The sequence below is a fragment of the Lepus europaeus genome, chromosome 18 (assembly GCF_033115175.1).
Source record: "Lepus europaeus isolate LE1 chromosome 18, mLepTim1.pri, whole genome shotgun sequence".
In the NCBI taxonomy this organism is placed as follows: domain Eukaryota; kingdom Metazoa; phylum Chordata; class Mammalia; order Lagomorpha; family Leporidae; genus Lepus; species Lepus europaeus.
In genome coordinates, this window is record NC_084844.1 from 36,183,760 (window position 1) to 36,207,410 (window position 23,651).

General features: G+C 40.2%; 1 protein-coding gene and 1 pseudogene across 6 annotated transcripts in view; one reads left to right on the forward strand and one right to left on the reverse strand.

The window, feature by feature from the left end:
• BCAS3 (BCAS3 microtubule associated cell migration factor) overlaps positions 1-23,651 on the reverse strand; it is a 602,204-nt gene that overhangs the window by 457,008 nt on the left and 121,545 nt on the right. For all 6 annotated transcript variants that reach the window (XM_062215515.1, XM_062215514.1, XM_062215517.1 and 3 more), the window contains exon 8: positions 6,646-6,753. In XM_062215515.1, coding sequence (XP_062071499.1) covers positions 6,646-6,753 — 108 coding nt within the window. The remainder of the gene's footprint in view (positions 1-6,645; positions 6,754-23,651) is intronic.
• LOC133776779 (solute carrier family 35 member E1-like) lies at positions 8,478-9,187 on the forward strand (annotated as a pseudogene).

The following is a 23,651-nucleotide window of genomic DNA, read 5'->3' on the forward strand; positions in this document are numbered from 1 at the left end:
GTGTTAAAAGGTTGACTCGGGGCCAGTGTTGTGGTGTAGCAGGAAAAAGTCACCACCTGTGACACCAGCATCCCATATGGGTGCTGGTTCAAGTCCCAGCTGTTCCACTTTCAATCCAACTCCCTACTAATAGTCTGGGAAAAGCAGTGGAAGACAGACCAAGTGTTTGGGACCCGCCCAAGTGGAAGACTCGAATGAAGTTCCTGGCTTCTGACTTCTGCCTAGCCTAGCCCTGGCCATTGTGGCCATATGAGGGAACTAGAGGATGGAAAATATATCTTCTCCTCTCTCTCTTTTTTTCTTTCTCTCCCTCTTTCTTTCTCTCTCCCTGCCCCCCGTCTCTCCCTCTTCCTCATCCTCCACTCTCCATAACTCTGAATTTAAATCAATCAATAAATCTTAAAAAAAAAAAAAAGGGTACCCAGTGAGAAGGGAGTAATTGCACTTGATTCCAGTGATCACGTATGTCGCCTTCACCTGTGCTGCTCAGAACCCAGATGCTGTAAGCTCCATGGGGAGGGCCTGGGTTAGTACACCAGTAGTTAGAAAAAAAAAAAGAAAATAAAAGGGTTGGTTCCCCAGAATGAAACAATTCTTGTATGCTAGAATGACCTCCATGTGTCATTTATAAGCCTGTGTATATGTTCCTGGATTTGATTTTCCCATTTGTGTTCATGATGGTGATTGATCTAAATTTTCTTTTTTTGTTTCACAAAACGTAAGATGTTCATTGTATTATTATATCACCCTTAAATCTTGTGAGTTTCTACTATTGAGTGCATACCCATTTATGATTATATTTTCCTGCTATGTGACTTGCTTTATTGAAACGAATGATCCTTTGCTCCTATTTTTAATATTTATTTTGCCTGATAATAATCTTATCAATTCCATCTTTTATGGTTACTGTTTCCATGGTAGGCATTTTTTCTTTATACGTTTTATGCAATTTATATTTTATCATTTTTGGTCTAGATATAACAGTTTGTTATCCTGTCTGACAGTCTCCTAGTTTTAAATTGTCTTTGTTTATAGAAGAAATTATGAGAATGAGGGAAAACATATACATGATATAAGTACATACAGGTACACAAACACATACAACATATATGCCCAAAAATAAAACATAACCAAAATTAGATATCTAGTTAGCTTGATCAAAAAAGAGAATTATATATAGTATTACAAAGTCTATAGTCATTAAACTGGTAACATTTGAATATTACAAGCAACTTCACTCCAATAAGTTACAGAGCCTAATGATCAAATGTCTACAAGGACAAAAACTATCAAAATTGCTGGCAGAAATAATTTTAAAACCTGAACAGTCTTGCAAATATAGAATGAACTGTAATGTTCCTACAAATAAATGGTATTTTCTTTCATGTTTAGACCTACAGTTCATCTGGAACTGATTGGTATGAATCAAAATTTGATTTTTTTCTATATAAATGTACAAACACCCAAGTGACTAAACCAGACTTAGTGAAGAACAGATCTGCATGCAGTAACAAGTTTAATATAAATCAGGTGTCCATAAACGTGTTCGTGTGCGTCCATGTATGGGTATGTATGTATGTATGTATGTATGGGGGGGGGGCAGCGAGACAGTGAGAGAGAGAGACTCTACTGAATTGGTACTCCTGTCCATCATTTCTGTCTTTATCAGACCTTAGAAATTAGTGCACTATTGTGGTAATCTTGATTATACAGTCACATAATTTTGGTCAAATACTGACAACTTTGGCATAATGAATTTCCCACTACATAAAAAATGGTCTCATTTTGTTTATTCAAATGTTCACATTACATCTATTCATTCTTGCATGAAGAATCACAAATGCATTCAACCAAAAAGACTATTAAGTTATTAATACCAGCATTTTAAAGGAAGATAACATTCACAGAATCGTTAAATAGGAGATCTGTTAAAAAGAAAATCTGTTTTATTACCAACTAAGTGATTTAATCCACCTGATGAGCCCTACAGCTCTAAAAGCATGTACTGAACAGTGTATTTTCACTAAAATTTTGAAATTTCTTTATTTTTATTTTATTTGAAAGCAAGTAGAAAGATACAGAGACACAGAGATAGAGAAAGATCTTTAATTTGCTGGTTCATTCCCCAAATGCCCACCATAACAACCAAGGCTGGGCTACCCCAAAGTCAGGAGCCCAGAACTCAATCTGAGTTTTCCATGTATGTGCAGGGACTCAACTACTTGATCTATATCACCTACTGCTCCCCAGGGTGCACAGGCAGGAAGCTGGAATAGCAGGGAGAGCCAGGACCTGAACCCAGGCACTCCAATTTGGCATGTCAGCATCCCAAGAAATATATTAACCATTGTTGCAAATGCCTATCCTTACCCACAAATCTGTAATACCACCTTATAGCAAACTAAATTGCCATCATATACAAAGGTCTAGACAGAGGGAAAAATCCACATGATGTATGCAGGAGGCAAAGGGAGGAAAGAATCTGAAGATTACTGCAATAATACACAGTGGTTTTGCACAAGGTGTAACAGTGATTACAGTGTGAAATAATTAGATTACGGATAGAATTCAAAGGTGGAATTGCCAATGCACTGGATTACAAGTAGGTAGAAAAGACAGAAGACACAACAGGATTCAAAAGAACCTAAATATAGGGCTGAATAATAAAATTCTTAGGAAAAAAACACAGATATAAAGTTTCAGAATCTTGGATTATAACAATGGTTTCTTGCATATGATATCAGAAGTACAAATAACAAAGGAAATGATCTGTAAAATTGGACTTCATAAAAATTTATAAACTTTGTGCTTCGGAGGACATCATGAAGACTGTTAAAAAAATGATCCACAGAATATTTTTAAGATTTATTTTTTATTTGAAAGGCAGAATTATAGAGAGAAAGGGAAAGACAGAGAGAGAGAGAGAGAGAGAGAGAGAGAGAGGTCTTTCATCCACTGGTTCACTCCACAAATGGCCACAATGGCCAGCCCTGGGCCAGGCCAAAACCAGGAGCTTCTTCCGGGTCTCCCACGTGGGTGCAGGGGCCCAAGGACTTAAACCATCTTCTACTGCTTTCTCAGGCCATAGCAGAGAGCTGGATTGGAAGTGGAGCAGCTGGGTCTCGAACTGGCGCCCACATCAGATGCCGGAGCTTTAGGCCAGGGCATTAACCCGCTGCACCACAGCGCTGACCCTGACCCCATGATCCATCTTCTGTTGCTTTCCCAGGTGCATTATCAGAGAGCTGGATCAGAAGTGGAGCAGCTGGGACTTGAACTGGCACCCAAAATGGGATGCTGCTCCACAGTGCCAGTCCCAACCCACAGAATCATTACAAAGTTTGGCAAATGGACTGGTGTTATGATGTAGTAGGTAAAGCCAACACTATGACACCAGCATCCCATACGAGTTCTGGTTAATGTCCCAGCTGCTCCACTTCTTATCCAGCTCCCTACTAATGCCCTAGGAAAAGTAGCAAATAACAGCTCAAGGGGCCGGTGCTGAGGCATAGCAGGTAAAGCTGCCTCCCGCAGTGCCGGCATCCCACATGGGTGCCGGTGTGAGACCTAGCTGTTCCACTTCTGATCCAGCTCTCTGCTATGGCCTGGGAAAGCAGTAGAAGATGGCCCAAGTTCTTAGGCCCCTGCACCTACATGGGAGACCCAGAAGAAGCTCCTGGCTCTTGGCTTTGCTCTCTCCCTCTCTCTCTCTCTCTCTCTGCCTCTCCTTCTCTCTCTGTGTAACTCTTTCAAAGTAAATAAATAAATCTTTAAAAAAAATAATAATGGCTCAAGTATGTGGGAGACCTGGAAAGAGCTCCTGGCTCCTACCTTCAGCTTGACTCAGCACCGACAGTTGGAGCCATCTGGGGAATAAACCAGTGGATAGAAGATCTCTCCTCTCTTCTCTCTCGCTCGCACTCTCTCTCTCTCTCCCCCCTCCTGTAACTCTGACTTTTAAAATAAATATATCTTTTTAAAAAATTAAAAGTTTGGTAAACTATAAATGTATTAAGAAACTGTTATCTAAAATTAAGAATTATTACTCAATTCAATAATAAAAAGGCAAATAATCTAGCAATCTGAATAGACATGTTTCAAGAATAAAAATGAGTAACCAATAAACACATGAAATGACATGAGATCATTAATCATTAAGAAAATGAAAACATGGGGCCTGGCACTGTGGCACAGTGGGTAAAGCCACTGTATGCACTGCTGATATCCCATATGGATGCCAGTTCGAGTCCCAGCTGCTTCACTCGCAATCCAGCTCCCTGCCAATGCACCTGGGAGAGCAGCACAGGATGGCCCAAGTATTTGGGCCCCTGCACCCTCGTGGGGCCCCAGAAGAAGCTCCAGGCTCCTGGCTTCGATCTGACCCAGCTCTGGCCATTGCAGCCATCTAGGGAGTGATCTAGCAGAAGAACAATCTCTCTCTGCCTTTCCTCTCTCTCTGTAACTCTTCCTCTCAAATAAATAAATAAATCTTTAAAAAGAAAATGAAAACACAAACCACAACAATGGATAATAAGCTGATGAATGGATAACAAAATGTTGTATAACCATAAAATAGACTTCAGTCATAAAAATAAATTTAGTATTGATTCATGCAACAGTTAACAAATCAAATATTATGGTAAGTGAAGGAAGCCAGTCACCAAGACCCATGTATGCACTGCATTACATTTCTGTAAAATATCCAGAATATGGCCAACTGCTATAAGAAAATATACATCAGTGGTTGCTAGAAGACAAGAAAAAAATAATGAATACTGGGTTTTCTTTTGGGGTGCTAGATAAGGCTAAATTTGTTGGTGAGAATCTCAAACTGTTGTAAAAATTGTAAAAACCAATGATATTGTATATGTAAAAAAGGGTAGAATGTATCAAAGTGAATCTCAAATGGCTCCAAATTGCCAAGTAAAATATCTATTTATTAAAATAGGCAAAATAACAGTAGTAGTAGTTTAATAAGATTTCCTTCTCAGAAAAGTCAAATTTGAGATTTCTTATAGGTATCAAAATACAACTACTAAATAAAGGACAGAATCACTATTAGCAATGAAAAATTTATAAGTCATCTATAAATTGATTGGTACTAATGCAGTATGTATAGACACAGAATGCATAGATACATTCTGAAAAGGAAATTGAAAAGACAAAGTTGAAAACAGAAAGACAAGCAAAATGGGAGTACTCTGAATCTTCTTCATTGATAAGGGAATCTGGTTCTGTTCACTGCAAAATTCGTAAGGTTGAAATTAGTCTCAGGTATACAGAAGCAACTAAATAAATATTTGGTGAATGAGTCATTGAATATACCTCAATAGGATGAGACCTCAAAACTAATCAATATAAATGAGAAACTCAAAGGTCAATATAACCTTGAAGAGAGTGCATGTGTGTAACTGTAGGGACACATGAGGGTTGACAATTGAAGAAATTTGGGATGGTTACCTGGAGGGAGGTGTGAAGTCAGGATAAAACAATTTGAATGGATAAGTGAGAAGGGTGGAATTTAACAGGTACATGTGTATGAATACAGCTGCAAGAGTAGAGAAAGTTAACTCATTCAAAAAGATGGAAGAACAGACAGACTACATGGGCAGAAAGCAGCTGGAAGCACTATAAAATCAAATTTTTCAAGTAATCCCAATTCTTTAGTGTGCTCGAAATTCTGAAGTACTTCAAACTGATGGTGCCCCACAAAGATTATAAAAAATTAAAATTAAAATATTTGGGGGCCTGCAGGTGGGTTAAACCACTGCCAGCAGTTTCAGCATCCCATTTGGATGCCGGATGGTGTCCCAGCTACTCTACTTTCATTTCAGCTCCCAGCTAATGCACCTGGGAGTGCAGTGGAGGATGGCCCAAGTGCTTCGGCCCCTGAAACCACACAGGAGATCCAGAAGAAACTCTTGGCTCCTTGCTTCAGCCTGGCCCAACCCCGGCCATTTCGGTCAATTGGGGAGTAAACCAGCAGATAGAAGACCTCTCTGTCTCTCCCTCCCTCTAACTCTACCTTTCAAACAAATAAAATAAATCTCTTATTAAAAATTAAAAATTTTATTATAATAAAAATCCCACAGTACTGAATTCCTATTTCTCTAATGGGTCAAGAATACATTCATTGGGGCCGGCAATGTGGCGCAGTGGGTAAAATGCCCTGGCCTGAAGCACCAGCATCCCATATAGGCGCCAAGTCTAGTCCCGGCTGCTCCACTTCCGATCCAGCTCTCTGCTGTGGCCTGGGATAGCAGTAGAAGATGGCCCAAGTCCTTGGGCCCCTGCACTCACATGGGAGACCAGGAAGAAGCGCCTGGCTCCTGGCTCCTGGCTCCGGATTGGTGCAGCTCCGACCTTTGTGGCCATCTGGGGAGTGAACCACCAGATGGAAGACCTCTCTCTCTCTCTCTGCCTCTCCTTCTCTCTCTGTGTAATTCTGACTTTCAAATAAATAAATAAATAAATAAATCTTAAAAAAATACATTCATCAAGAAATCGGCTATTTCATGGGCAGAATTTATAAGATGTTCCCTTCCAATTACTTCCTAAGTAAATATAAACTAGTCAGTGAAGCTGGTAGAGCTCTCCATGCCAATGAGATAGTTACCTTTTATAAGAAACAGGAAAAATGCTTACCGCTTGTTGCAGTGGAGATCATAAATGGGTGTTTTAAACTGAATGGACTTCACCATCTCCCCAGTACGAAGAGAATATAGATCCACACAGCAGTAAGGTGGGCTTGTGCTAAATGGAAGAAAATTACATTATTTTCAAAAAGAAATCGAGAATCTACATGTTCTTATTAAACTAATATTCAAAACCTATATTAACATTATAGTCATAAATTGATTTGAACCTTTCTTTAGAAAAAATGATCACAGTATATCTTGATCAATTTATCTTAGCAATGAGATTTCAGGAAGAAAAAATTCACCCATCAAAGTAATACAATGCACAAGAAAAATAATGATTATATTAATAGATGAAGAAAGCATCTGATAAATTTAAAAGTATGTTCATTATAAGAAATAGTTTCTTAAGCAGATAAAGAGAACTAGTACTAAAAATTAGCAAATGTTCATTATAATTATGTTTTATGTAATTTTACATAATTGTAAAATACTGAAAAGTTCACAACCATTAAACAGGGAACTAGAGGGGCTTGTGCCGTGGCATAGTAAGTTAATCCTCAGCCTGTGGTGCCGGCATCCCATATGGGTACCGGTTCTAGTCCCAGCTGCTCCTCTTCCAATCCAGTTCTCTGCTATGGCCTGGAAAAGCAGTAGAAGATGGCCCAAGTGCTTGAGCCCCTACACCTGCATGGGAGGCCAGGAAGAAGCACGTGGCTCCTAGCTTTGGATTGGCTCAGCTCCAACCATTGCAGCCATTTGGGGAGTAAGCCAACGGAAGGAAGACCTTTCTCTCTGTCCCCCTTCTCATTGTCTGTAACTCTACCTCTCAAATAAATAAATAAATAATCTTAAAAAAAAAACAGGGCACTAGAAAAAGAATGCCCATTATCACTATACCTCTATTCAACATAGAAAGGAAGATCCTGTGTATAAGTCAAGAAAATAATAATTACAAGAAAGAAACAAAGCTGTCACTATTTGCTGAAAACCTGACTGCAAAAGTATAAAACCAAGTAATACAAATCTATAGGCAGACAAGCATACATAAACAACCCTACAATACATACAATTAAATTAGTACATTGATTTACTGAGCTCACTAACACAAGGTGAGAATACAAATGTCACCTATATTTTTGTAAAGAACAATACAGTGTCGTTAAAAATATTAAAGGGATCAAATGGTTGAACCAAATGTGAGAAAAGATTTGTATTTTCAAAGAATAAGGCACTGTGCTCTTGCCACAAGGAAAGATGAGGTAACCAATGTTTCCACTTGAAGAAATCAGGAATTGAAAAGTGACTTAAATTCAATGAAAACAGACTGAGAGAACTGATCAAAATATACCAAGAAATAGGGGCCAGCACTGTGGTGTAGTAGGCTAAACCTCCGCCTGTGGCAACAGCAACCCATACAGGCACCGATTTGTGTCCCAGCTGCTCCTCTTGTGATTCAGCTTCCTGCTTATTGACTAAGAAAGCAGTGGAAGATGGTACAAGTGCTTGGGCCCTTCCACCTGCATGGGAGACTCAGAAGAAGCTTCTGGCTGTTGACTTCGGATTGGCCCAGCTCTGACTGTTGCAGCCATTTGGAGAGTGAACCAGTGAATGGAAGACTGTCTCTCCCCCTCTCTGTTAACTCTATCTCGCAAATAAATAAATCTTATATATTTACATACATATCCCAAGAAATCAATAAAAGAGGCCCAACAGAAAGGGGCAGCCACTGAGGCAGGATAGTGGTGGCAGCGGGGCATACAAGGGCATGCAGGTGGCAGCGCTGCACCTGCTGTAGGACATGCTGAGGACAGGCAACAACATGGTCAAAAACTCAAAGCCACCATGCCCCTTTGGGTGGGCCTTATTCCCTGGTCTTCACAAAGGAGAAGCAAAGCACCCAGGTGTACTCGTCACCATTCCCATCAGCAGCAGTGTCCTACAGGCCACTATCGGAGTTGTCTTTTGCCCTGTGGGGGCTGGTCAGCACCCTTGCTGCCACACTCTGCTTCTCCTTTCAGAACATACTCTCCAAGAAGATCTTGAGGGGTTCATGGATCCACCACCTCCGCCCTCTGAACATCCTGGGCTGCCACACTGTCTTTGTTATGACCCAGCGTGGCTCCTGGTGAACCTCTCGGCACTCCTGGTCAGCAGTGAGTTGAGGTGGGTGTACCAGTGGCCTGGCCATCAGTACCTTCAGCATCCTTAACCTCATCATCCCAAGGTACTCTGTCGACAACACCACCAAGCGAATCAAGGTCATCATCATGTACCTGATCATGTTGTGCAAGGCAGTCACCAGCACCAACATCCTAGGCATGATGGCCACCCTGGGTGTCTTCCTGGACAACAAGCCCAAGTAGTATACAAACCAGCAGGCCTGGAAACAACTCCTCCCAGTCACTGCGGCAGACCTGCCCAGCAAGGAGCGACACCAGAGCCAGGCTGAGAAGCCCCACCATGGCCTCCTTTTCCCACATCCAAGACTATTAGGATGGCTGCCAACACTGTCCAGCAGCAGAGCTACCCAAACTCATACACTCTGAACTGACCTGATGTGTACAGGCCAGGGACAGCACGCTGGCTGCCATGACTCTTCCCTGCTCCCCAGTTCTATCAGAAACTGGTGACAAAACCTGAAGGTACAGCTGTGCTGAGGGGAAAGTGCAGCAGGTACCACCAGGAAGATTTTGGAGTGGCCAGTACCCCGTCAGCAGCAAGAAACACCTGCCAGGTGAATGATCTCAGGCCCTAGACAGAAAGAAATACAATGGGGGACTGGTGTCCTAAACTGTCTCCCTACAGTCGGTCACCGGAGGTGATCTTGGCCAAGTTTTTTCTTTCTGTAAAGAGTTCTTCCCCAAGCAAGGCACTGCAGTCTCTCATCCAGCTTTGCAGATGGCCTCATGTGGGACCCCATCTGGAAAGGTGCCACTACTCTAGATACACACCTGGAAGCCAGCAAGAGATAAGACTGCTGGCAAGGCCAAGGGGAGGACCAGTCGGCTGCACTTGAGAACGGCAGATCACCTGCTTTTATTTTCATTTTCCACTGCTTAGCTGTATCCAGAACTGATACAGGCATCAGGCAGATGAGGAATCTGGGAGATCCTTGATTTTCCCTAAAACAACACCATCAGCTACAAAGTGGAAGCTTTCCCCATCATCCATGTGGCTATTTGCAGTTGCTGGTAAATGCCCAAAAGCAAAGCCATCACATTTAGCCTTGAACCCTCAGAGCCTGAGCCTTGGACATGCAAGAGGGTGCTGGTACCCAGCAGATCCAGAGGGAATGGAAATAAATGCTCTTGCCTCTAACCTTTCTTTCATGGGCCAGAGCAGGGCACCTCTCCTCTTGGAGTCAAGACAGGGCTCTTTAGGAAACCATGGTCAGTGCTCCAAGCCATTTCTGTTGACCTCTTTCTGGATGAGTTTCCACTTCTGTGATGAACTGGCAAAACATCTGATCCTGTACTTTTCTAGGGATGTTTTGTAGCTGTCTGTTTTCATGCCTGGGTTCCCACTGGGGGACACACAAGGACTGGTTTATAGCTCAGAAATGGTTTTGTTTTTACCATGGCTGCTTGTTCAATGCACCATGGTATTCAGCTAGAAACAACAGTCTTCTGACGTGCTTCTCTCAAAAACCACAGTCATCTTAAAAGGACTGAACCAAGAGTATCAACCCCGTGTTTGGTGCAACTGACAAGACCACTGCCTCTGGAGTCCATGACTTCTTTCTGTGTTGCTTCAGATGGCACAGAGTCCTGCTGGCTTGACTTGTGGGGACTTCGGGAGAGGCTACCTTCTTTCCTTAACCTTTCATTGGTGCCTGGAGAGCAGGACCAACACTTGAGACAGGAATTTGCCCATTTTCTCCTCTTGAGATGTTTCCCTCTTCAGAGAGGAAGTGATGATGCTTCCTTCACTCTTGGATTTTGGTTTTGGTTTTGTCATTTCTGCCTTTTTTGATCACTGGAATTTTGTATTTAACATGTTAGATTTTTGTGATCTTACAACCTGGCAAGTTTAAGGGCTTTCCTGCTTGTCTGCACGCTTGGGTACCACTGATCCCAGAACAGACCCTATCTGTCTGCTGATTGCTTAATTTATAAATACTCAGGTCCCAGGTTGTAAGGCAGCCACCCTGTATAGCAGGAAGCAGCCATCTCCAAGGGTGTTGTTTGTGAAAAGAACCTATCTCCAGCATGAGAGGCTGGAAGCTGTTGATGAACAACAGATGGCAATGGTTTTGCACTGTGAAGATCTTACACTTGTCATCTGTATTATTATGGTGACCAAGTCCTCAAATTTGCCATTGAACTCCAAAACAAATGATGGCTCAATTCAGGTTTTATGAAACTTCCAACATTGCCGAAGTTTGTATATTGATCTGATTTCCTTTTTCAAGGCAAGATATGCTGGTGAAGGGCAATGACTGTCTGGTTTTATTATGGTTTCTTAATAAATGGGATATTTAATTCTTTACATAAATTTATAGAAAGCACATATACTGGTATGAATGAGACAATCACAGTAGACTGAGTCTTCAGATCAAAACACAAAGACGTGTTTTTGAGGCCTGGCAGTTCAGTGCTGACCTTGGCCTCTTGAAGGCGAGTACACTGTGCACTGGCAGCTCTGGTCCCCTCTTGCCCTCCTCACTGCTGAGGTTTGTGATAGAGAATACAGTTTGCCCACCCACAGGACGGTATGCCCTGCAACACTAAGTCAAACCCAACTCCTGCATCTTACAGGGGGGAAACAGGCTCAGAAGGGATTTCTGAATAGTGTTCGTTCACTGTTGTGCGACCCAGTTTTTCTATTTTTTTCAAAGATTTATTTATTTATTTGAAAGTCTGAGTTATAGCAAAACAAGGTGGGAGAGAGAGAAAGAGAATCCATGTTCCATTTGCTGGTTCACTCCCCAAATGGCCACAACAACCAGGGCAGGGGAAGGCCAAGGCCAGGCGCCAAGAGCTTCTTCTGGATTTCCCACAGGGGTGCAGTGGTCCACCTTCCGCTGCTTTCCTGGGCACATTAGCAGGGAGTTGGATCAGAAGTGGAGCAGCCAGGACTTGAACCAATGCCCATATTGAATGCCAGCACTGCAGATAGCAGCTTAACCTGTTGTGTCACGATGCTGGCCCCGAGACTCAGTTTTCTTAAGCACCTTATTTTAAGTCATTCACTGTAGGGAAAAATCAAACCACTATTACAAAGGCAGATAAGCAAGGTGTATCCAGGTGTGCAAGCATCTAGAATTGCTGACTTTTGCTGTAGATCTAGCTTCCATAATGCAGCAGGACCAGTATTACCAATAGGACATTACCAGCCCTGAGCACAAACAATATTAAATTATTAAAGGACCTGAAAATTGTTAAGCCTCTTTTTTTAAAAACTGTCAACTGGTTTTGAAAACATAAATGTTACTGACTATTCTGTGGGAATAGCTGTACCTATTTTTTGCCAAAAATAAAGGACTGTCAGCGCCAGCGCTGTGGCACAGTAGTTTAATCCTCTGCCTGCAGAGCCAGCATCCCATATGGGCGCTGGTTCTAGTCCCAGTTGCTTCTCTTCTGATCCAGTTCTCTGCTATGGCCTGTGAAAGCAGTAAAAGATGGCCCAAGTCCTTGGGCCCTGGCACCCATGTGGGAGACCTGGAAGAGGCTCCTGGCTCCTGGCTTCAAATACGCCCAGCTCTGGCCATTGCAGCCATTTGGGGAGTGAATGAGCAGATTAGAACACCTCTCTGTCTCTCCCTCTCTCTGTCTGTAACTCTATCTCTCAAATAAGTAAATACATAAAATCTTCTAAAAGAAAAAAAAAAAGGATTGTCTCTAGTGGGGGGGATCAGTAAGGAATAGGAAAAGAATTAAAAGCAGGAAATAAGGAATATCCAGATGATGTAGATAAATTCCTAAACATCTACAAACTAGCAAAACCAATCTAAACACATGAGAATATAAGAGAAATTAAACCTGTAACTTCAGGAAAAGAAATCCTAGGGGCCAGCACTGTGGCACAGCAGGTCAAAACAGTGGCCTGGGGCACTGGCATCCCATATGGGTGCCAGTTCAAGTCTTAGCTGCTCCTCTTCTGTTCCAGTTCCCTGCTAATGCATCTGGGAAAGCAGCAGAGGATGGCTCCAGTCCTTAGGCCCCTGCACCCATGAGGGAGACCTGGAGGAAGCTCCTAGCTTCTGACTTTGGATCGGCTCTGCTGCAGCCATTGTGGACATTTGCAGAGTGAACCAGCAGATGGAAGACCTCTCTCTCTCTCTCTCTCTTTCTCTCTCTCTCTCTTCCTCTCTCTCTCTCTCTTTGTCACTACCTCTATAACTCTTTCAAATATATAAAATAAAGCTTTTAAAAAAAAAGAAATAAAAAGTGCCTTTACTTATAAATTATATCTATCATTCAATGAAAAAATTATAGCCACCATACACAAATTTAGAAGATGAGTGACTTCTCAACTTATTTTATGATGCTAGTAACACCTATCTAAAAACAAAGTATCTCACAAGAATATAAAATTCATCCATAAAACATAAGCAAATCATAACCAGCACCGCGGCTCACTTGGCTAATCCTCCGCCTGCGACACCAGCACCCCAGGTTCTAATCCCGGTTGGGGCGCCAGATTCTGTCCTGGTTGCTCCTCTTCCAGTCCAGCTCTCTGCTGTGGCCTGGGAAGGCAGTGGAGGATGGCCCAAGTGCTTGGGCCCTGCACCCGCATGGGAGAGCAGGAAGAAGCACCTGGCTCCTGGCTTCGGATTGGCACAGTGCGCCAGCCATAGCAGCCATTTGGGGGGTGAACCAACGAAAGGAAGACCTTTCTGTCTCTCTCCCTCACTGTCTAACTCTGCCTGTCAATAAATAAATAAATAAAACCATAAGCAAATCAAATTCAACAATACCAGAGCAGATAAAGTTCATCCAAGGACCAGAAGGTGGATTTACTCTGGAATAATCCTACTACTACTCCAGAATATCAGGTTATGTAATTCATCATATTAATTTAAACAGGGTATGTTACCACACTAGAAAAATGCACACACACCATGAAATTACCCTTTCATGATTTCAAAAAAAATCTTCATTTAGCTACAACCTGAAGACAACTTACAAATTATCCATAAAAACTGTGACAGGCCAGGAGTCAGAAAGGCCATGCTTTACAAGCATGTCATTCATTGTCCTCCTCCTCTCTTTCAGCCCTCTCACCTAAGTTCACCACATAAATCTATGGACTGTGATAAATAAACAAATTTTGAAAAGTGAAAGAAGGCAAACATTTTTTTCTGAATATTTCCAACAAATTAATGCAGTCCTCTGGTGATAAGAAAACAATGAATAATGAAACCTAATATTCTGCTCACCAACTAGAAGAGGAGAAAAAACAACTTTGCTGGGGCCAGGGCCATGGCATAGTAGGCTAAGCCTCCGTCTGCAGTGCCGGCATCCGATATGGGCACCTGTTCAAGTTCCAGCTGCTCTAATTTCGATCCAGCTCTTTACTTGTGGCCTGGGAAAGAAGTGGAATATGGTCCAAGTGCTTGAGCCCCCAACCTGCATGGGAGACAGGGAAGAGGCTCCTGGCTCCTGGCTTCAGATCAGCCCAGATCTGGCCGTTGTAGCAATTTGGGGAGTGAACCAGAGGATTAGAAGACCTTTCTCTGTCTCTCCCTCTCTCTGTCCATAACTCTCTCTCTCAAATAAATAAATAAATAAATCTTAAAAACAAAAACAAAAAACTTGTTACCATCAATTAGGAGCCTATTATGGCTACAATAAATGAAACAGCAGAATTCTGACCACTTCTCTGGTATTTCACTCACTGAATGTCAAAACTGAGATTCTCTTCGAGAAGACTTCAGTTTATAACTAAACAAGCAAGATTTGCCAGAGCTGAAAATGCTATTTATATGTGGAGAAACAAACACTCTTACATAACTGATAACTCTCAAATTTACATATTCATTAGAAAGTCAGCACACTCAACACAACAACACAGTTACAAGCACACCCAACCCATCTTTTTGTTCTCCATTTTCTCCTTTCAAAAGCCTTGACCACTTCAGAGGCATAGCCGTGCAATCCAGCCTTTCCACATATGCAGACCGACAAGAAGCCTTTCCAGAAACTCAGTACTCATTCCCCATACCATGTTATACTAAAATATACAGAGACAATCAAGCTTTTACTTTCTACTTTACTTTACATCACACAAATGGAGTAGAAAACAGTGCCAGATGAAAATTGTACCTAGAATACAGGCTTCACTTGATTTCTACAGAACTCAAATGCATTAACCTTTTTTTTAAAAAAAAAATTTTATTTATTTATTTGAAAGGCAGAGTTGGGACAAGGGAGAAGAGGGACACAGAGACACAGATATTCCACCTAATGGTTCACTTCCCTGAGATGGCTGCAACAGCTGGGGCTGGTCCGGACCAAATCCAGGAGCTCCATTGGGTCTCCCACTTGGGTAGCAGGAGCCCAAGTACTTGAGTCATCTTCTACTTCTCTCCCAGGGACACTGGCAGGGAGTTGGATCAGAAATGGAGCAGCCAAGATCAGGACCAGCGTTCATATGCAATGCCAGCATCACAGCCAGTGGTTTAAACCCATTGTGCCACAACACTGGCCCCAATTTACATGTTTGTCACTGTGTGTCTGACACTTAAACACAGAGCTATGATTTCATTTTAGAGTTAAAAACTGATAGCTGAAAAAGGAGAAAAGGTCCTGGAAGAAATTTTGAAGTCTTAAAAAAAAAAAAAAAAAGAAAGAAAGAAAGAAAATAACTGCAACTACTGTAAGTAAAGACCAGAGGCTATAGGAAAAACAGAAATGAAGCAACCAGGGGCTGGTGCTATGGTACAGTGGGTTAAAGTCCTGGCCTACAATGGTAGCATCCATATGGACACGAGTATGAGTCCCACCTGCTCCACTTCCGATCCCACTCCCTACTAATGTGCCTGGGAAAGCAGCAGAAGAGGGCCCAAGTGCTTGGGCCCCTGCACCCACATGGGAGACCCAGAAGAAGCTCCTGGCTCCTGACTTTGGATTGGCTCGGCCCCAGCCTTTGTGGCCATTTAGGGAACAGAACCAGCAGATGGAAGACACTTTCTCTCGCTTTTTCTCTCTCTCTTTCTTTCTCTCTCTCTCTCTTTCAAATAAATAAAATAAATCTTAAAAAAAAAAAAAGAAATGAAGCAATGTGTTATTAGATGGCTATTGAAAATATTGTAAAGTCTGCACAGGCATCTTGACTTTCTGTATTTGTATATCAAAATGTATAAGACAAAAATAAACACAAACTGTTTTCAACTGACTTTTTCTTTAACAAAGTAACTTGCTTTACAGTGACTTACTAAGCGTGTGTGTTGAAAAAATTTTTTCAGAACCTACTGTACATCTGACCTATACCCAATAAAGGAAGTTATTAAGATTTTAACAGGGAGGAAAACCTCCTCATTTTGATTATTTACAATAGCCAAAGGTATGGAATTTTCATAGTTAATTAATTTCAGTGAAAAGAGTGGATTATAGCTATTTAAAGAGCCAATTTCAAAAAGTTCTTCATATATTGAAAATGAAAAGGTTAAATTAAATAATTATGAACTATATAACAAAATATTTAAACTGGATTTCCTCAAAGGAAAAATGTTTAAGGTATTAGAAATACAGAATATAGGCATCAACAAGAAACCATTAAATGTTTTCACATAAATGAATATGTACATTTAGAACCACTACACAAAGAAAAATAACTATACTTACCTAAAATCTGCTTAAATTCTCAATACAGTATGTCTTAAATTTAAGCCTAAATTATGAAATTCAGATGGAATTCTGAAGACCTACCAACTTATTTGGCACACAATTTCTTTACTTTCTACATTTAAAAAATAACTTCAATGGTAAGTTTTCATTATAAACTATATAATAGTTTATAGGCATTTGGTATAAAAGGCAAGAAGAGACAGTAGTTTTAGGAAATAGCACCATTAAGTAATTACCCCAGGAAAATTAGAAATATTTTTATTGAACTCTTTAAAACTCTTTAAGAAAGTAAACATGCACATGTATTTCATGACAGACACTATACAGATCCCCAGTTAGACATAAGGGAAATACAAAATCCAGAAGAGACTTCAATATATATCTAGTAAAAATTAATAAAAATAAAAACATAAATACAACATGTGCTGGTAAATAGAGAGAGAAACAATCACTCACTCTGCTGCTGGCAATATAAAATGCACGTCTCCTGGACGACAGCTGAGTAGTTCCTTATAAAGTACACAAACTACAACCCGACCCTCCAGAGTAAGAAAGTAGGACGAAAATAACAAACCTCACCAGAAGTAACTAAGAGTAGTAATCCATTTTATGAGTACATCAAAGTTCATAATCCTTTCAGGTTACTGAAGGGCACCTGGATCGCTCCCAGGGCTGGGAAACTATGAACAAAGCTGCCATACACATTCACATGCATGATTTTCTGTGGACATAGAATCAGAACTGTCTCCATGGTTTTGCCTTTCCCAGAATGTCATATATTTGGAATCACACAAGATTCTCTCATTTTCAGTTTAGATTCTTTTACTGAGTAATATGTACCCAGTGCTCCTTCATGCTCTTTTCATAACTTGACACATTTCTTTTTAGCAAGAAATAATATTGCACCTAAGTTTATTTATACATACACATGGGGAAGGACACCTGGGCTGCATTCCAGTTTTAGCAATAATAAACAAAGCTTCTATACTAACATCTCATGCAGGTTTTTATGGGGACTTAAGTTTTAACACATTGAGGTAAATACTAATAAGGGTGACTTCCTGATCTTATGGTGTAAGTATGGTTGGCCTTCCAAAATGGCTGCACCACTGTACACTCCCAATAGCAAAGAAGGACATTCCTATTGCTGCACATCACTTCTGGCATCTGCTGTTGATGGTGTTTTGGAAGTGACATTTCATCGTTGATTTATAATTCCTTGATAACATGCTACTAGTCGTCTTTTCTTTCTAATTTACTTGAGATGCAAAGAGACAGAGAGAGCTCTCACCTACCGGTCCACTCACCAAATCCAGCAGCCTCAAGTAGAGGGGATGAAGCTGACAGCTGATAACTCATCCAGCTCTTCCCCATGGGTACCCAGAGCCAGAGACAGCAACTAAACCCAGGTACTTCAATGTGGGATGTGGACACTAACTGATAAGCTAAAAGCCTGCCCCTGGACATTTTTTGATCTGCTGATATGCCATACGATATATCTTCTTTAGTGAGGTGGGTGTTCAGGGATTTTTCCCACTTCTAAATCAGGTTATTAATTTTCTTATTGCTGTTTTAGAGTTCTTTGTATGTTCTAGAAAATTATCCTTCATCAGATAGGTCTGCGTCACACACTTTCTCCTATTCTGCAGTTTGTCCAATCATTTCTTTAAAATTTCTCAAGCAGCCAAAAGAAACACAGCAATCTTAAAAGCATGCTGCTAAGTGAAACAACTCAATCAGAAAAGACTATATTTTGTGTGTGTGTGTGTGTGTGTGTATATATATATATATATATATAGAGAGAGAGAGAGAGAGAGAGACTAAATGAGAAACACAGTAAAGAAATCAAGGATACAGAGAGGGAAAGGCGGATGCATAGGGGAAGTAAAGCAATTATTCACGGCATGTAAACTATTCTGTATGATACTGCAATGGTGTATGTATGGCACTATACATTTCTCATAAAACACAACTCAGTAAGGAAATCCTAATATAAACTATGGATGTTAGTTGTATCAATACTGGCTCAGCAATCATAATGCAACAATGAGACAGGTACACAGAAGCGTCAAATTTGACTGTGGAAGAGTAAGGGGATATATGGGAAGTACACTCTGTACTTACTGCTCAATTTTTCTGTATACTTAAGACTATTCTAAAAAACAAAGTACATTAACATTAAAAACAACTTACAAAATTACTGATTTTGATTTATCAGTTTAAAACATAACTTAAGGAGCCAATGTTATGGTACAATGGCTTAAAACACCACTTGTGACTACAGTATCCCATATCAGAGTGCTGGTTCAAGTCCAGGCTACTCTAATTCCAATCCAGTTTCCTGCTAATATACCTGGGAAAGCAGAGGAGAGGAATCCAAATACTTAGGGCCAGGCCATTCATGTAGGAGACCCAGATGGAATTCCAGACTCCTAGTTTGGCCTGGCCCAGTCCCAGCCATCGTGGCCATTTGGAGAGTGAAACAGCAATGGAAGATCTTTTCCCAACCCATCCTCTTACTGAAAAATCCTGCCTCAATGAGCATTGATCTAACCTGATGGTTTCCAGACAACTTGCCAGGCCATTCTATTTCTTACTCGTCAGCTCTAAAATCACATAAGCCAGTTCCTTAAAAATGAAGCTTGTCTATGTGTACCTGTGTGTCTAAGTGTGTATAAACTGAGTGGAATATGAGGAAGACATAATACAAAACTCAAGCCCACAGACATGCAACAGCTCCAGGAAAAAAAAAAAAAAAAAAAAAACTAAAAAGACCCTGAGACTGTACCTCTGACTCATCAGAAGCAGGAGGTGAAGGCTAAGGCAGAGCTGGAGATGGCACCATGACATATTTAAGAACTACACAAGCTCAAAGCTAATCTACAAATATCTGACCACTACCATTTAAGAAAACCCCTGAATGTCACTGTCTGATTGCTGAGATAATGGAAGGAACATTTCCCTGTTCATACATGATAACAAACACAGATAAGGTGCTGTCATGATGGAGCAGGTTAAGCCTCTGCCTGCAGCGCTGGCATCCCACAGGAGTACCAGTTAGAGTCTTGGCTGCATCACTTTTAATTCAGCCCCCTGATAATGTACCTGGAAAAGCAGTGGAAGATGGCCCAAGTGCCTGGGCTCCTTCCACCCATGTGGGAGACTAACTTGGAATTCCAGGTTCCTGGATTTAACCTGGGCAAGTCCTGGCTGTGTCAGCCTTTTGGAAGTAAACCAGTGGATGGAAAATGTCTTTTACTCTGTCTCACCCTCTCTTTCTGTAACTTTGCCTTTCAAATAAATAAAAAAATAAAAAAAATCCCAGTTTTGCAGAAACAGTTTATAAAAGTTGCTCAACAATGGCTGATTGCAGACCTCATCAAGCAGTAACAGAAAACCCTTGTGAGAGGAGAGACTCTTATGTCTGAATTGCTATACTATACATAGTGACTGTTCAACACCAAATTATAAGGCATATCGGAAAGTGTGACCCATTCACAGGATAAAATAAATCAAGAGAAACTGCCACTAACAAAACCCAAGCATTGTATTTTCTATACAAAAACTAAATAATTTGTCTTAATATTGATCAAAGAGCTAAAAGAAGCTACAGATATAGAACTAAAGGAAACCAGGGTAGCAGGTAATAATCAAATTGAGAATTTCAATAAACAGCTAGAAAGTATGAAAAAGGATCCAAATAAAAACTTTGGAATTGAGCATAACTGAAGTGAAAAATTCACTTCTCTGAATAGAAACAAGAATCAAGCAGGGGCAAGCTTTAGGGACACTGGCATCCCACATCAGAGTTCCTGAGTTTGAATCTTAGTTTCACTCCCAACTCCAGCTTCTTACTAATGAAGACCATGGGAAGCAGGTTGGTGGCACCAATAGCTGGACCCCAGTTACCCATGTAAGAATTCAGATTGAGTTTTCAGTTCCCAGATTCAGCCTGACTCACAGCTGTGCTGGGCACCTGAGGAGTGAATCAGTGGATGAAAGATCTCTGTCTTCCTCTCTGTCACTGTGCCTTTCAAATAAGAACACTGAAATAATCCATCAGAGGAACGAAAGGAAAAGAGAAAGACAAGTAAATACACACTCAAATCAAGTACACCTAAATGACTGGAAAGAAGACCCCACTCACGAAAAGCAATATCCACGTACTTCTGAAGTGCGCATGAAACATTCTCCAGAATACATCATATGTTAGGACACAAAACATGTTTCAATAAACTTTAAAGCACTGAAAACAATCTCTCTAACCATAAGGAAATGAAATTATCAATCAAAAACAGAAGGAAACCTGGAAAATCACAAATATGCAGAATTAGGTAACACTCTCATAAACATTCAACAGGTCAAAGAAAAATCACATGGGAAATTAGAAAATATTTTGTAACAAATGAAATCTAAAACACATAATACCCAAATTTATGAGATATAGCAAAAGCAGTGCTCAAAGAGAATGTATAGCTACAAATGCCAACGTAAGTCCTACACAAGTGGAAGGAAATAATTCATAAACATTGTATGTAGTAGAAGCAGGCACCGGGCATAGCATTGCTCTACTTAAGATGTCTTCATCCCATATTAGAGTGCCTGGATTAGATATCTACATACAGCTCCTGACTCCAGCTTCCTGATAATGCAAACCCTTGGAGGCAGCAATGATGGCTCAAGAAATTGAGTTCCTGCCACCCACACAGGAAATGTGGCATGAATCCTGGCTTCTGCCCCAGGCAGGGATCACTCTGAACATTTGGGGAGTACACCAGCAAATGGGAGCTCTCTGTCTCTCCACACCTCTCAGATAAATTTTAACAACAAAAAATTTTTTTTAAGAATTCTCTGGTTTTATTTAAAAAGCAGAGTGACAGAGAGAAGGGGTGAGTGGGGCGGAAAGAAACCTTCCATCTGCTTATTTACTCCCCAAAGTCCCGCAGCAGCCAGAACTGTGCTAGGCTGAAGCCATGGACCATGCTGAAGCCAGCAGCTCCACCTGGGACTCCCATGTGGGTGGCAGAAAACCAAATACTTGGGCCATCATCTGCTACCTTCCCATGCATATTGGCAGAAAACTAGATTGGAAGCAGAGGAGCTATGACTAGAACTGTGTTGACAATTCTACTGCAGCCCTTGAAAGTCAAAGGTGAGGCGTCTCCATGGACTACTGATTCACAAAAACTATTTCAGTGTTCTAAATCTGTGCTAATTTGTTACAAATAATAAATAATCAATTCATTTAGATTCAATACAATCCCAGTGGAATATGATGAAGGGCTCTTTTAGAGTACATAATAAAGTTTATGTCCTTCTACCATAATAGTACTTCAAAACAAAAGGTTGCTTAATCAATAACTAGAATTAGCACAATTATGATTTCATTTATACATGCTATATTAATCAACCAAAACAATTCCACTTTTATGTATTTAAGTAGATTTTTAATTTTAGCAATTCAATCTATCCTGAAACAAACTGAACTAAATGAGCCTCCATTATTCAAGTTTTTCCATAAAACATTAACTGTTTGGTATCCTAACTCAGTTTTATTTTGACAACAAAGACTGTTTCCAAAATGGTAAAATGGAGACGTTCCTGAGTAATGAGTAATTTTAATCAATTTTTTTTTTACTTTTTAGTTATATCAGGAATTCATTCTTAATGAATTAAGGTTTAACCAACTAAAAGTTTGACCAGGTACAATGTTGTAGCATGGTGGGTAAAGCTGCCACCTCTGGCACCAGCATCCCTCAATGGGCACTGGTTCAAATCCCAGCTGCTCCATTTCCAATCTAACTCCCTGCTAATGTGCTGGGGAAAGCAGTGGAAGAAGACAGCCCAAGAACTTGGGCCCCTGCACCCACGTGGAAGACCTGGAAGAAGCTCTTGGCTTCTGACTTTGGCCTGGCCAGCCCTAACTGTTGCAGCCATCTGGGGAGTGCACCAGCAGATGGAAGACCTCTCTCTCTGCCTTTCCCTCTCTCCCTCCCTCCCTCTCTCTGTCTCTCTCTTCCTTTGTAATTCTGCCTTGAAAATAAAGAAGTATTTTTTTAAAATGTTTGATCAAATGTACACAACCACATCATTTGTTTCAGTGACTGAGAGAATTCTCAAACCTTAACACTGGAATCTTCTTTTACAAAACATTACTACATGTGCTGTAACTATGGAGAAATATCTGATAGTCTTGTTTCACATTTAACAATTTCTACTTACAGAAAAAGTAAAGAATGCAGTGACGCCTAGTCAAATGAACCTCAGATCCAAAGTAGATCAACAGATTGGAAGTAACCAAGAATTTTAGATATGAACCTTTACAGATTCCTCTGTAATGATATCACTGCACAGAAGAAACACTATTCCATTTTTCTTTGTCACTCACTAGGTTTTTAACACCTATAGAATGAAGAATAAGCTAGGTGTCTTGGGCTTTTTGTGCAGTCAAAATGTGAAGTTGAATATTTCAGCATTTTTTAAATAAATAATGAATAAAGGAAAGAAAATGGTAAACCCATACTATAAGGCTGAAATTTACACATCACCTGAAAATGATATAGTACATGAATGCAAAAGCATCATCCATGCTCGATGTAAAAGAATAACATATGATGCAACATTAAATTCAATTTCTATACTCAATTTTTTAGAAATCCCTAACAAGCTTAAATTTTATTTATCATGCTATTTTTAATTATTTGAAACAGTATGTTTTCTCTTACATTTGAGTATTTTATTAGATCCATAGACACATCTTAACCTGGACAATGTTTTCAAAATAGTGGATTTTTTAAATGGAATACACTGAACATCACTTTAAAGCAATGTGAAATATGGCTTTTATGACTTCAAAATTCTAAACATTAATACCATTTTACTTTACAATGAGTTTTATTATTTTCATTCATTATATTTAACAGATTGAAACAAAGTTAGGAAAAGCCAAAGAAAGTATTTGAGAAAATGACATTTTCCAAGAATGTGCATGTATATGTGAAACACAAAATAGCAAAGACATTTAAATCTACCACAAATTGTAAGAAGCATGGAAACACTTATTTTTAAATGGAAAAAAGCTGTACGACCTTCAACATGTGTTACTGAATCTAATCCCTTAACTATAAGAGGAAAATTTTTGATAGTATTACATTATTTTTATTTTTATTCAACTCCCAAAGAACATAAGCCAGTTGGTCTCACTTTTTTATTAAGTAAT